This window comes from Choloepus didactylus, chromosome 9, assembly GCF_015220235.1.
Source record: "Choloepus didactylus isolate mChoDid1 chromosome 9, mChoDid1.pri, whole genome shotgun sequence".
Taxonomy (NCBI): domain Eukaryota; kingdom Metazoa; phylum Chordata; class Mammalia; order Pilosa; family Megalonychidae; genus Choloepus; species Choloepus didactylus.
This window is the reverse complement of record NC_051315.1, coordinates 104,818,099-104,832,466: the sequence shown is the minus strand read 5'-3', so window position 1 is coordinate 104,832,466 and position 14,368 is coordinate 104,818,099. Positions and strand designations below refer to the sequence as shown.

The 14,368-nt window shown below is 33.7% G+C and overlaps 1 protein-coding gene across 3 annotated transcripts in view; it reads left to right on the top strand.

Moving 5' to 3' along the window:
• ERBB4 (erb-b2 receptor tyrosine kinase 4) overlaps window positions 1-14,368 on the top strand; it is a 1,164,817-nt gene that overhangs the window by 429,493 nt on the left and 720,956 nt on the right. For all 3 annotated transcript variants that reach the window (XM_037849192.1, XM_037849193.1, XM_037849194.1), the window contains exon 2: window positions 1,195-1,346. In XM_037849192.1, coding sequence (XP_037705120.1) covers window positions 1,195-1,346 — 152 coding nt within the window. The remainder of the gene's footprint in view (window positions 1-1,194; window positions 1,347-14,368) is intronic.

Below are 14,368 nucleotides of genomic sequence, written 5' to 3'. Positions count from 1 at the left end.
TTTGTACTGAAACACATTTCCTTGAACACCACATGTGACATCATTACTTTCTCATTTCTGTGTATATGGCATGCATTTACATATGTGAATTTATTACTAACCTCCACCTGTGTTCCCAGTGTCTTTGAAGTTTATACTTTGTATCTTGACTATATTCAGTGTATAATGCAACTTACTCTAAGATTCATTCGTAATCTACATTCTTTAGCTTTACATGCTATTATTACAAGCTTCATAATACAGTTTTTTAGTCTAAATATTAAAATTGGTGCATTAAGTGGTAAGGATTTTTTACAGTTAGATATACAAACATTGAGAAATAATAGCTAAAAATTTTACTTCTGGAAGACAGAAAAGGTATCAGAACTCACAGAAAATAAAAAACATGCATGCGTATTCATTCACATGGTCTCACGTGAGCAGACTCAAAATCCCCACAGAGATAACCTGAGGTCATTTATTATCAGTCTACTATACTCAGTATAGTAATTAATATATAGAATGATGACCCAGTTGATGTCAATAAAAGTTTATATTTTGTTACATATCCTGTTTGTAGTATAGTTTTACAAATTTCTATCTAAATTTTTTAAAATTTGTTTTAAAAAGGAGAACGTTTTTGAAGTCCTAAAGGCAAAAGCTTTAATTATGTAGAAAATTGACCAGATTAGAGTTGCTTATATTGCAATAGAAAATAAATGTTTTTAAAAATTATTCAGTTACTTTATAATATTATTCAATTACTTTCATCATCTTTGATTTTGATTTATTTACATATGTGGAATTACTATATTAGAAAATAGAGTAATTATTAGTCCTAAAGAAAATCATGTATAAATGTAATTAAATTCATTTACCTGCTTCATATGCACACAACTAATGTGATTATTTTGAGTTAATCTAATTGCTGTGTGTTCCTGTGGAACCTGTTCCTTCTTATTCTTTGTGGTTAGAGTACATGCTATTGTGTTTGTGTTTTGCTTTCTTTTTTTTTTTTTTTTTTTTGTCTTATTTAACGAGGCAGGGAATATAAAAATAAAGATATTTATCAGTGTGTGGATGTGTGGCTGTTGACGCCAATTGAAATATTTTAATTCAGAGTGGAGTGGAGTAGAGTGTTTTGAGGGAGATATTATCATTGTGCATGTCATAAAAAGGTTATATAACTTTCTGTGTATCTTCTTGCCGTTGCAGTGTGTGCAGGAACAGAGAATAAACTGAGCTCTCTCTCCGACCTGGAACAGCAGTACCGAGCCCTGCGCAAATACTATGAGAACTGTGAGGTAGTCATGGGCAACCTGGAGATAACCAGCATCGAGCATAACCGAGACCTCTCCTTCCTGCGGGTAAAGTTCTTTCCTTCTCTTCTTTTTTTGTGAGTGGATATGGTGTCGTGAAGCATACAGACAGACCTACTCGCTTGTATGTGGTGGCTGTGCTCTTCTGCCAGGCAGGGACCATGACTGTAGGCAGAAGAGATACTGAGGCACACCTAAAAAAAGAACAAGAGGGACAACGCCATCAGGACTGACATTCTGGATTTAGAGCAGTTAGAGTTGGCCTGAGATTGATAGAAGATACTGTCCGAATGTAGTACACAACATCTAGCAAGTCTTTTTCTGAATTGCTAGCAAGAAGAAAGGTATTAGAATGGGGACCACAGGGTCAGAGGACCAATCAGATAAGAATTGGTGACTTTAGCTGGTAATCTCCTTTGCTGCCCCTTTTCTGTCATTTTGGACTTTTTAGACTATTTCATGTTATCATAATGAGACTAACACTGTTACCTGTAAAAAATGATGTATGTTTTTGAAAATCTATAAATTATTTAGACACAGAGGAAATTACTAGTACTTTTATAGATTGATACATGCATACACATAAATACATATATGTATATATGAAGTTACCAGAGATAACCAGTACCTTTGCAAACTTTTGCAAACTGCTTTGTCTCTCATTTATCCTTACTCTGTTAAACAGGTTATTAGTGTTAGCGACTATGGCTTCTTAAGTTTTGCTTTAACCTAACGGGTGGAAAACTCTGAACTTGAAAGGGAGATGAGGATGTGGTCTCTTGCACAATTAAGAATCTGTTTTTAAACAAGAATTAAGAAGATATATTTAAATAGTAGCATCCCTAGAATACATATATTCTTGTTTTCGGTAATTTATTTACATATTTCTCAGGAGCACTTCATTGTATAAGTAAAAAACAAAATGTATATAATACTGATAAACTAATCTATTCAGTGGACCATGATTTATTAAGGGAACTGTGACAATTTTAATAATTCTATTCTTATGATGTGTAGTTAAAAATTGTTATTGTAAATAATTTGAATATAATTAATGTTTCTAGAATTGGTAACTACATCAGAAAAGAAACCACCTCAAAATTTAATAACACTATGAAGCTGATGACATCAGTTTTTAAAATAAGTCTCATAGTAGAATTGGTACAGGGAATGAAGGTGTTTTCTTATTCTGCTCAGTTGACACTGCTCTGATTCTATGAGTTATGTGTTGAAACTTTTGAACAATTATGATTTTTAATTATGACATCTTTGTTTGTCAAAAGTAGATAGAATACTAGACTGAGAGGGACTGAAAGAACTTAAAACTTTTTTGACTTTTGTCCCAAGAAGGGAACACATACAAGCTATACTGGAGAAAGCAATTTCAAAGTAATTAATCTGAATCTTAGTTGCTAAAATTTGCTTGCACCCCTCTAACCTGTCTTGGCTATTTTCAGATGGTGTTCATTTTTAAATATCACAATCAAACCTTGATAAAATATGAACTGATTTGTAGATTTTGTTAGAAATGCCAAGAAACTCATGATATCATAGAAAAGTAAAACTAACCATGAGAGCTGCATAATGATGCAGAGATTAAAAAAAAAAAAAAGGTTAGTTTATCAGATCTGAATAATTTGAGAAAATTTTAAAATGTGATCCCCAGATTTGATGTTTTCTTTGTTTTTTCTTCTTGTATTTGCTTTGCTTTGTACTATACGCAGAACTAGATTTTGCTGATTTCTTACGAAAAAGGTTCACAAGTATTGTTACAGTCTTTAATACGAGTAACAGAAAAAATGTCTTCATTATTACATATTTTATAGTGTTTAGCTCTTATAAGGTATCAATAGAATGAGCAAAAGTAAACTTTAGTCAATGTTTAACCTTTACAAGTATGAAAACAGCATACAGATGTTTGAGAACATGGTCTATACTGTTGAATATTCTATTCCTTTAGTAACAATTTTGAAGTAAAAATAAAGACATTTGGTAAACAGTAAAATAAAGAGGTTTAAGGTTTCTATTTGAAATGAGAAATAAGTTGTTTCTTTAACATAGTTGGTTCCTAAGTAGCATATGTAAATGTTCATATTAACTTTGTACTAATTCCTATGTTCATATCTCTATTCTCATATTTGTATTAAAAGATAACTATGCTAGGTTTATTTTTCTTACTGATAATAGCTTTTATTCCTTTAGTAAATTATCATTTCTGATTGTGTCATATATACATTAATTCAACAATTTTGTCTAAGCCTAAGGATACAATAGCAAGTAATGTATTGGATTTCATTTCAACAAACTTGTAGTCTGGTAGAGGGCTACAGATGTGTGATATGTAAGTAACATGTATATGTATGCATGTGTGTATGTATATGTGTGTGTGTATGGTATGTAATACCATAAAATTTCATAGTTAAATAAGAAAGAAATAAGAACACAAAATCTGAATGATGGTATGATGTGTGATGGCAGACATGCAGGGATGGCAAGAAAGAAATGGCTAATTCTGGAGGATTCAGGAAAGGTGTCATCGAAGAGTGGCTGAATTGAATCTTGCAAAAATGAATAGGGATCACCAGGTAGGTTGGTGAAAGAGAAGGACATTCCACTGGGAATAATATAAGCTGAGGCTTGGAAGGAGTTAATGTTAATGCATGGAGTCAGAGTTAATGCTTGGGTACTGAGTGCATTCTGTTTTAGACACTAGGCATATACATATAAATAAATCGCTTGTAGTGCCTGCCCTCTTGGAACCTCCACTCTAGTGTGGATGAAGAGAAAGTTTGGGTATGGAATAAAATATTAAGTTTGGGAGGTAGAGAGCCTTCTACTAAAGATAGAGATTAGGAAGACATCAGCATCCAAGTAACAATTTAAAATTTAGGGATTAGATAAAATAGTTAAGGTAAATTGAGAAAAGTAAGTCCAAGAGGTAGGGCAAAGACAGAATTCTCTTGTCCCATTCTCTGTTTCTTAGTGAGCTCAGTATTATAACTACTTTTCTTACTGAGCCCTGAAAGGTAGAACTATTTGCTGAAATCTTCATAATACCACACTATTGGATGATGCATTAGTTCAAATTATACCTTAGAAAAGCTGTCCATTAAATGTAAAATTTCATTCCTCCTGATAAGCACATTATGGTTCATTTGTGCTCTTAGCAGCTTCCCTCCAAAATATATAATCTGTCCAGTATGGACAAGTTATAAAGAGCTGCATTGATGTAAAGAATCTGGTTACTTTGCATTATGCTATCATTTCCTATACATTTAAAATTTTACAAGTGAGTAATAAACTTTAATTAACTTATTCTAGATTACATACATTGAGAAATTTCTTATAGAAGTGTCACAATTTCCCTTCCTCCAAAAATGTACCAAACCTGTAATATATTTATAGAAACACAATGGATAGTGACCTTAAATTTCATTCTGGAATTTATATCTGTCTTTAGGACCTTAAGAAATTACTTTTGTTTTTAAAAGATTTTCCATCCTTATTTTCATCTCTAACAAACAAGGTAGGAGTGTTTTATGAAACTGCTTTAAATTCTCTGATTGATGAAAGCAGCTTGCCCAGTTAGCCTGCTTATCTCATTCATTTTCTGCATAGTCAGTATCTAGAACAGTGCCTTAAATAAGTTAGGTATTCATTAAATATTTGCTAACTGAATGGGCAGGTGACTGAATGTTTTCCTCAACTGTTCTTGCAATGTGATACCAGCCACAGGCCAGGTGAGTAAGCATTGAACACAAGCTGGGACAATCAGAATCCCTTCTCATGAGGATCTGAAATTGTGACCAAGCGGTTCAGTTTCTGTATGAGTTAATTTCTTGACCCCTTGGGTACCAGTCTTTGCTCTTGTGGTTAGAATGTCAGAGAGAGTGTGCACAAAGCAGAATGAAACTAAAACACTGAAACAGAGAGCAGAGAAAGAGAACATTCACCGTTAATCACTGATGGGAGAAGTTCTCATTTCCAGGTTCTAGTCTACTGAAGATTATACATTCTAGCCATTGAGTGCATAATATGCTTTGGAGACACTATAGTTGTTTCCCTTTTTTTCCTTAAACTAGCTAGGGTTGTTTTCTTTTACTCTAACTAAAATTCCTCATCTATTATATCTCCTAAGATTTCAAGAGCACAGAAAAAAGTGTGCCTTTGGAGTTGGATTGAAGATGTATATAATCTAAAAGATTATATAATATTTTGGAGATACTTCCTTAATCGTTGTTAGATGTGTTTTGTTGACATAGCTTGAAATACATTCTTTGCAAGATGTTTTTATTATAGCAAACTTGATGCTTATATTCATAAACACCTTTCAACCCAGCTTTACTGTAAACTCGTTTTTTCATTTCTTTTTGGAAAAAAATATATAATTGATGATGTTTAACATTTAGACCCCAAGGCATCCATAGTTGGCTTGAAAAAGTCCCTAAAACTGATTTACTGTGTACTTTATCACAGTCATAAGGTTAAGATTTATAATAGAAAACAACAAGGCATAAAAAGCAGACTTTGCACAAATTGCCTTACACTATGTGAACTCTCCAAAACAAGGCAAAATGTAGCAAGTAATGGGAATGAACCGTTAGACCTTTTATTCTCATTAGAATTCTTGGGAGCTTTCCCTCCTTTGTCATCCCATTGGTCTTTGCTACTGCTGGTATGCAGTAACTCAGGGCTTCTGTAAAGGTGCCTGACCTACCAGATTTTACACCTTAAATTTATTTTCTCTGTTTTATATACTCACTTTAGGCAAATAAGTATTAAGTGTCAATTATGTGTCAATCAGTATGTTATATTATGTAAAGTAAATAAAAGACTTTTAATACCTATCTTCATTCATTGCTATTGTAGGTAATACATCTTTAATCTGTGGCTTGACTTGCTTTACTTGTGTGTAAATTGTTTTGGAAATAGGGTGTGTTGATTAGGAAGAGATAGATATGTTTATTTAACTGTTGGGCATTGACCTGGAATATTAACAATGTCAGTAATTCATTGTGACCTCTGTGTGCTGTAGTCTAGAAGCCTTACATCTTAACGATTATATATTTATTACTAAAAATTGAATAAAAAATAAATTAATACATTAATGCAACAGCTTTTAAAATCAGCAGCATTACTTTCTTATTGATAGCATTAGACGATGACTGAAAAATTCAGCAAGTCCTGTTTTTTCAAAGCAAAAGGTAAAATCAAAATTGGTATCTTCTTTCAGGTAATAACTATCATGTTATTATAAGTATGTAACAAATTTTGAAAAACATAATCAGTTCTTATTGTGTATTTGGCAGAGTTAAAGGGAGTTTTAAATATGCAAGAAATAATGCCATCTAAAATATCTATTTTTAAAAATAAAATCTATATTATTTCTCAACCAAAGAAAATGTCCTTTTCTTACAATCAGAAGTCTTTCTTTTAATTAATAATTAATATTTTGCAATGCCATGGAACTATCATTCTTTTTATGAGTATTTATAAAGATTTTTCAAGTATGAGAATTTTGCTCCTGAACCACTCTTCATAGGACATGAAATTCACCTTTTCGTCTTGTTAATGAACCTACACTAACTATTCATTCTTATACTCGCACACAGTTCCCGTTCTCAGCAATGACAAACATTTGCAAAAAGGCAAAGAAATCCAAAATTTTGACATAGCAAGATGCTGACTAGCTCACCAGAACATAAGACCTTGGCTTTATTAATATGGTACTGTTAAAATAGAGCCAGGGACAATGCTTGGCAATAATGAGTTTCAAGCTGCAAAAAAGTAGCCATATTTTAGCCTGTTCTTTAGCTGTTTTCAGGAAGGATGAACAACTGGTCAGGCTCAATGCAAAATTCTGAAATATTTACATTTTCAGTCTACTTCCATCTTCAGGGCCTACTCTTCATTTTCCTCTGGAAGTTCAAAGCAGATGACTAGAATGAAATCTAATTATATAAGGTGTGATTTTTATGTTTGTTTGTTGTTTGTTTCCCGTATCCTCATTAAACGCTGTGCCTGGGCTAAACTATCTGCATAACATGATTCAGCAAGCTCTATGTTGAAAAGTTCATATTTAAAATAAACAGATAATTTATGCATTGCTTTACTGCTTTGGGTTAGAAAGTGATTTTATAATAGTTTATTTAAATACAAGCTACTACCGCCTACTTGTTTGTTTTTAGCTCATTGAATATGAGATAGAATGACTTGTGTGGGAAAGCATGTGTTGGAAACATTGACTGGGATAGGGATTAGTAAAATAGTTATATTTTAGATCATTAAAAATTTGAGAGGAAAGCATTTAAATGAAACCTCTATGGCATAATAAGATAGGTCCACAGGTATTATATATTCATGTTTACCTAAAAGGTGATAAAATACAACATTTTCTAATACAGCATATCACTTTTAGCTATGCACACATTTTTGTTGGTCTGAATAGTAAGGAAGAGCAAGCCTGAATTTAAGTTTTCCTGAAAAAAAAATTGTTATATAGATAAATGATGTATTTGTAACTCCATTAAAATGGTGGAAAAGTAAATAAGATTCCTATATCAAATACCGTATTCTTTAACACAATGAGCACAGTAGTGTAAGTTTTTCTTCCATGTCACTAATTGCGGCAGATGGCAAGAAAGGGCTAAGAAGATCAACATCCAAAATGCTTACAACCATCATTGGTTCAAAGAAACTGCACCTTCGAGAACTACATCAGTCAGGTAAATAAGTATTAAAATAAGATAGGGTGTGCCATCTTTTTCTTTAATTTCTTTTTCTGTTTGACTTTCATGTAAAACTGCATTTGTAGCAAAATATACCATATTTTCTATATTTATGATCTTCTCTTAGCTGAGTAAGATAGAGAATACTAAAAGGGAAATAGAAGAGAATTATAGCATGTCAGTTGCGCCAAAGCAGATATTCTGGTTTAAATGGAATTTTCAAAGCTTTGATAGTTTCTGAAAGCTGTTTCTAAGACTGTTAAACATAATAGATATGCAATTTTGTATGTCTGTATTTACAGCTGGCTTTTAAATTGAGAACTTGATTTTTGTACCAAATCTAATCATAGAACTTGTATGCATTTGAAAAGGCAATGCGATTTACACTTGGTCTAGGGAGGAAAAAAAAACATTCTTTGGTGGTTAAATACCATGTAATCTGAAAATATACATTGACTCAAAATCTTAATGCTCTTCAGTAATCCTACTTGATATATCAAAAGGTAAAAATGCCTATATTATCTGGCAGTTATACAAGCATATTTTGAAGCTTTTTCTTAATCGTTTAAATAAAACATCAAACATATATTCAAGACTTTTCTCCAAAACAAGAAGAATTCAATAGTACTTATAATAAAGCTGTATATTAATAGAAAACAAATACTGTAGAGAATATTAGAAGGAAGGGTAGAAATAAGAAATAGGCTACTATAAATTATGATTTAATCTATGTAAATATATACACACAATTATATAATAAATATAGGGATAAATATAAATAAGCTGCCGTTTAAATTTAGATGTATATAAGCATAAATTAGCAGCCATTTTCTGGGATCAGTTAGCATAAGATATTAACCCTATATGATATTTTCAAGAGAGTATTATTAAAAATAAAACTGCTTAGTAGCAGTTTTTTGTTTTAAGTACCTCAGTTGTAATGAACTTTGCAGAAAAAAATACCCTTGTTGCATATGCATTTAAATTAAAACTGAATTTATTTATTAGGATGCTGAGCAGATGCAGTGTTCTTTTATACCTCTGAGGGTTGCAGTATTTAAATTTGGTTTAAATGGTGAATATAATGAGTTTTATAGGCTTGTCTTAACCTTAATTAGGGAAGAATCCAAGTAACAAACCCATTTCACTCTGTGGTTCTTTGATACTCTTTGCTCAAGGGAATTGAATGTATAAAGGTTATTTCTTCACTTCATTTATTTGTAAGAAGCAAGGACCTTGATTCAAAGAGGGAAAACAAATGATATTTATATAAGTTTTTGACATGAAATAGAAGCCTTTTGGCAATGGGCTACTTTTTGTTTCTAAAGACCAAACACTGGAATATAATAAAATAAAATCTTTTTTAAAAAACCTTTAACTATGTACATCTTCATTAGCATTATTTTTCACTGACTCTTAAAATGGACACCTTTCTTTAGAAAAAGGACAGACTTAAACCTGGTGAACAATTTTGCATGAGACTGAATCAGTTTTAAAGGTCCCTTTTTGGTCACATAGAGTTTAATTTAAAGTTTAGAAGTATAAAAACAATATCTGAAAACAGTTGCATTTAATAACAATGCAGTTGTTTCCCCTGATCTCTAATTTGAACCTGGTTAACTATAAAATATTGTATTACATAATGAAACTGATAAAAATTAAAGTGCTTGTTTTAATAAATATAAGCCTCTTCGAAATCATTTCTGGTAATTCTCTAGCTAAAAATCAGAATATGTAATTGAATGTTGAATTAAATCCTCTTAAACCATTCAGTGCCACATTTGCTTCCAAAAATAAAAGTACTTTTCATGGGCCCTGGCACCTAGAACAAATAGGTTCTATCTAGCCCTATGGGGGTTGTTCCTTCCTTCTTTGACTCTCTAGGCAACAAGTATTGAGCCATGCACTGAAGACTTGACATATATTTTTACAGAGCTTTTTGACAGGTTCAGCTTTAGGGTGATAGTGATTTTGTATTTTCAGAGAGGTGAAATTGCAGGTCAAACATTTGGTTGTTTTTAAGTAGAAGTCAATAGTTAACAATGTGCAAAGGCTCTTTATAGTGAGTAAGGGTTGTCCCTAAAATGTAAAAAACATTGCATGGAGGCATTGGGAAGGGCTCATAAAAGAAAAGCAGTTGAAAGTGCAAGTATGTATTGGCTAAATGCCTACATTATATTATTTTCCTTCTTAACCTTTCTATCCTCTTTGGATAAAGTCCAAAATGCTTATGCAGTTCCTGTGTGATGTGGCCCCTGCCTGTAAGCTTTATCTTCCCACTGTTGCTGGTGAAATTAAAGCTTAATAGCCATAATTCAGTCACAGCTAAGCTGCTTTCAGCCTTTGTGTATTCAACTCCCTTTACTTATATGGACTTTTCTCTCATTCTCAGACCTACACCCTCTCCTACTAACACACATACACACCATACTTCTACCTGCCCTGATTATGCTCTTTTTAACTGTCAGATCTCCTTATAAAATTACTTCCTCAGGGAAGATTCACAAACTCCCATGCTTTACTCAGTTTCTCCCATTATATGCATTAATAGCACACTGTGCTTCTTTATGTATAATTCTCCTGTAGCAATTATTTAGGTATTTTTTAAATTTCTGTCCATTCTCCTAAATAGTAAGATCCTTCAGGGCAGGCAGAATTCTAGCACATAGCACTGTGTCTATGAGATAGGGTGGCTGCTTACCAAATATTTATGGAATGAATAAATAAGTAAATAATGGGGTAACAATGAGAATGAATTATTTTATTTTCCATAATTTTTTTTAGTCAGGAGAAGATGTTTGCAGGCAATTTTTTTTTTTTACATTATTTACTTTTTGAATTGAAGTTCCTTTCCAGAGTGTCTGTTAGATTTATCTTATCTTACTTGAAATGATTTGATTAATAATAAGTAACATGCTGCCAGTAGAGGAAACATGGGCAACTTAACTTAGATACTTGCACTCATATGTAAAAACAAAACAAAACAACCAAACCAAAAACCTAATGAATTGGTAGGTAGTCCATGTTGCTGCCTGATTGCACGACTTGATCAAAGCCACATATATCCTGCAGCACTGTAAATATCTCTTTGGTGTGCCTTGAATACCTGAAAACCCCTCCATTGCCATGATTTCCTATCTTCAGTTACTCTTTATAAATAAGGAATCTATGCTTTTGCTTGCTACTTTCTTCCTCTCTTGAAAGTCTTTCTACCCTTCCCCATTTGGAAAATTACATATCCTCTACGAACTGGTTTTAAATATAAGTAATCCCTATTTGCCCAACCTTAACGTGGTCTCTAAATTCAATCTTTATACCCATCTCTGCCCTTACCACTAAGCCAAGCAGACTTAGTGTTTTCCGTTGTTGCCCCATAGTGGTTATAGCATATGTGACATTGTCTAGGAATGTGTTAGATTGTGAGATATACTTGTATGTTCACCAATTTATGTATGTGTATAATAAATGTCCAGTAAACTTTTTTTCTTTGACCGGATAAATAAGCTGGGTTAAATGATTTTCTGCCTGTGAGTCTTGTTATAGTGAAACTGTATTCTCTTAATAAGAAATGCAATATCTATATGCATCCTTTAGAGCTGGCTTTCATCTTGGCTTGGATGTCTGTTAAATATCATTTGTTGAGATAGGTGCAAGGCACTTTGTTGGCTTTATACCTAACTTCATAACATGTTCCTTGTTGCAACCCTATAACTAAGTGTTGTTATTCCCATTTTATAAATGATAAATATGGCTCAGAGTAATTGAGTGACTTTATCAAGGCCATACAGCTGACCAGTAAAGCCAGCATTTTAATGCAGTTCTTTCCCTTCAACGTTCATATACTTGTACTTTGCCTTGCTACTGCCCATTATTTACCAATGCCCCGTCTGTTGCTTAGAGAGTACAGGATTTTAGGGAAATTTACAAACAGCAATTAGATGTTTGTAGGAAAAGCAAAACAAAAACAAAATAACTTTAACAGATAGATTGATCGTGGTAGAAGATAGGGCCTGGGAAGGCCACAGCCTTTGGGATTCCCAAGTGGTCTCAGCATCACTCAGTGCAGGAGGCAGTTGGTATGATGGAAACCCCTCAAAGGACTTTTCCCCACAGAAAAATTCACCTACTTAACTTGATTTTAGAGCCAAAGGAATTAAACATTTAGTAATTCAGAAAATATCAATTGCCAACTTGTTGTGGTTTGTTGCCATATACAATATAAAGAAGTACACAGCTATTTTAGTAAGGTCACTAGACCAATGCTAATAAATACTGAAAGAGTCATATAGAAAGTAAATGTTACAGACCGTCCATACTGGCCTCTCATCTCCTAGAGAGAAATGACACCATCTTATCTGGCTTTATATCCCCAGCACCTGGTTCCCTGCCTGGCACAACAAAAGGTATGAGATAAATGTTGGGTTATTGAATGATATGTATTGGGGGCAGAGGGGTCATAAAAAGACATTAGATTTGTGAGAACCTTGAATCAGTTGGTTGCAGTTGCAGTTCAAAGCAGGGGAAATATTCAATAATCACTGTAAATTAAGCTTTGAGGGGATTTAATGACTAACTGAATATAGAGGCCATAGGTGAGGAAGTAGAAAAAAGGACTCTGAGAATTTCATATCTTGGTTGTTGGATAAAGGGGGACAAATCAAGGAGAGAAAGTTGTTGCTGAAAATATCTGGTGCCAGCTCTGTTGAGTTCCTTTCTGTTTCTCAGGGAGGAACTCCCTTTTTGGAAATGTGTTCTGCATCTCAAGATGCAGGGCTCAGTCAAATATCAGGTAGGAGGATAATCAGAGAATGGAGTTGTTAATGAAGCCTTTGGTTTTATCTTGTATTTGCAAAGACTAGGTGACTACTGCACTCATTTCAAACTCTGTAATCAGGTTCAGCATATGAGGTTAAGCTCAGTAAAAGATAAGCTGTGTTTAAGCCTTTCTTGGCAATAACCTAGTTGTCTTTCCAAAGATGTTCCCTAAAGAGCCTGCCTAAAACTTGTGTTTGCTGAATGCAATTGTAACACATTTAGAATTAAAAATGAGGAGGAATTTTTATTTCAAAAATTGGTTTGAAAGCAGTCATAGTGATAAAATTCACAGACAGCCCTATTTTGGGAAATTCATATTTGGAATTTCCTCCCTATCAATTAAAGCACTTACCAAATGCCACTGGAGAGTGCCTTGGTTGGATAGTGGGTCTCCACTTATTCTCTTTCATTGCTTTTCACTGCTTTTCACTGCTGCATTACTGTCCCTGAGGCAGGCTGTTGGAGAGGTGTCAGCACATATGGGGTCAGCCACTCAACTTCTTTCTAAGGAAGAGACACTCACAAGTAAACTACAGTGAGGTGCAAATTAAGGAGATACGGTAAGAGAAAAGAAGTTGAATCTAGAATGGGATAGGCCAGCGTATAAAGGTTGGAAGAAAAGAATAATAAGCAATAAATAATATCCTGGGAATGGATGGTTTGGGGTGAGCTGAGAGTGCAGGATATACTGATCAATAAGCCATGTATTAAATGGGCTCTGCAGTATTTTCCAAATAGCTTAGATTTTTTAATCTTTTCAGTCAGTTTCACCTTATAGAATTTGACTCCTCTATTCAAGATTTATACAGTCCCTTTTGCCTCTGTATCTTCATATTTGTGCACTAATTGTTTTTCTAGTTGAGCAAGTTCACTACCCCTGGGAAGTAGTGGGACAGCTTCATTTTGTTGATGAGAGCACCGAGGCACACAAAGGTGAACACTTGCTCAGGGTCATGCATCAATAGCTAGTAGAACTTAAACTCAGGACAATCTGAAGAGACTTACTTAAGAACTTGTGATGGTTTGGAGGTTTGATGGACCCCAGAAAAGATCATGTGGGTATACACCTATTTGGGTGGGACCTTTTGATTAGGTTATTGCAGTTGAGGCATGCCTCAAGTGGGTCTTAATCCTCTTACTAGAGTCCTTTATCAGAGGATGAAAGCAAGACAGGGACCTAAAAGCTGAGAAGAAAGACAGAAGCTCAGAGAGAAAGCCACAGAAGCTGAGAGAGAAAACCCTGGGAACCAGAATCTGAAAGCAATGAAAACTAAAAGAGAAGGGAAAGTTGCCACCGTGTGCCTTGCTGTGTGACAGAGAAGTCCCAGATAGCTGGTAGTGGGTCTTTGTGGAGAAAGCTTCACCTGTTGATGCCTAGATTTGGATATTTTCATGGCCTAAGAACTATAAGCTTGTAAGTTAATAATTCCTCATTGTAAATGCCAACCCATTTTACGGAAGCTGAATTTCAGCAGTGTATTAGTTAGGGTTCTCTAGGGAGACAGAATCAATGAGAGATGTAACAAA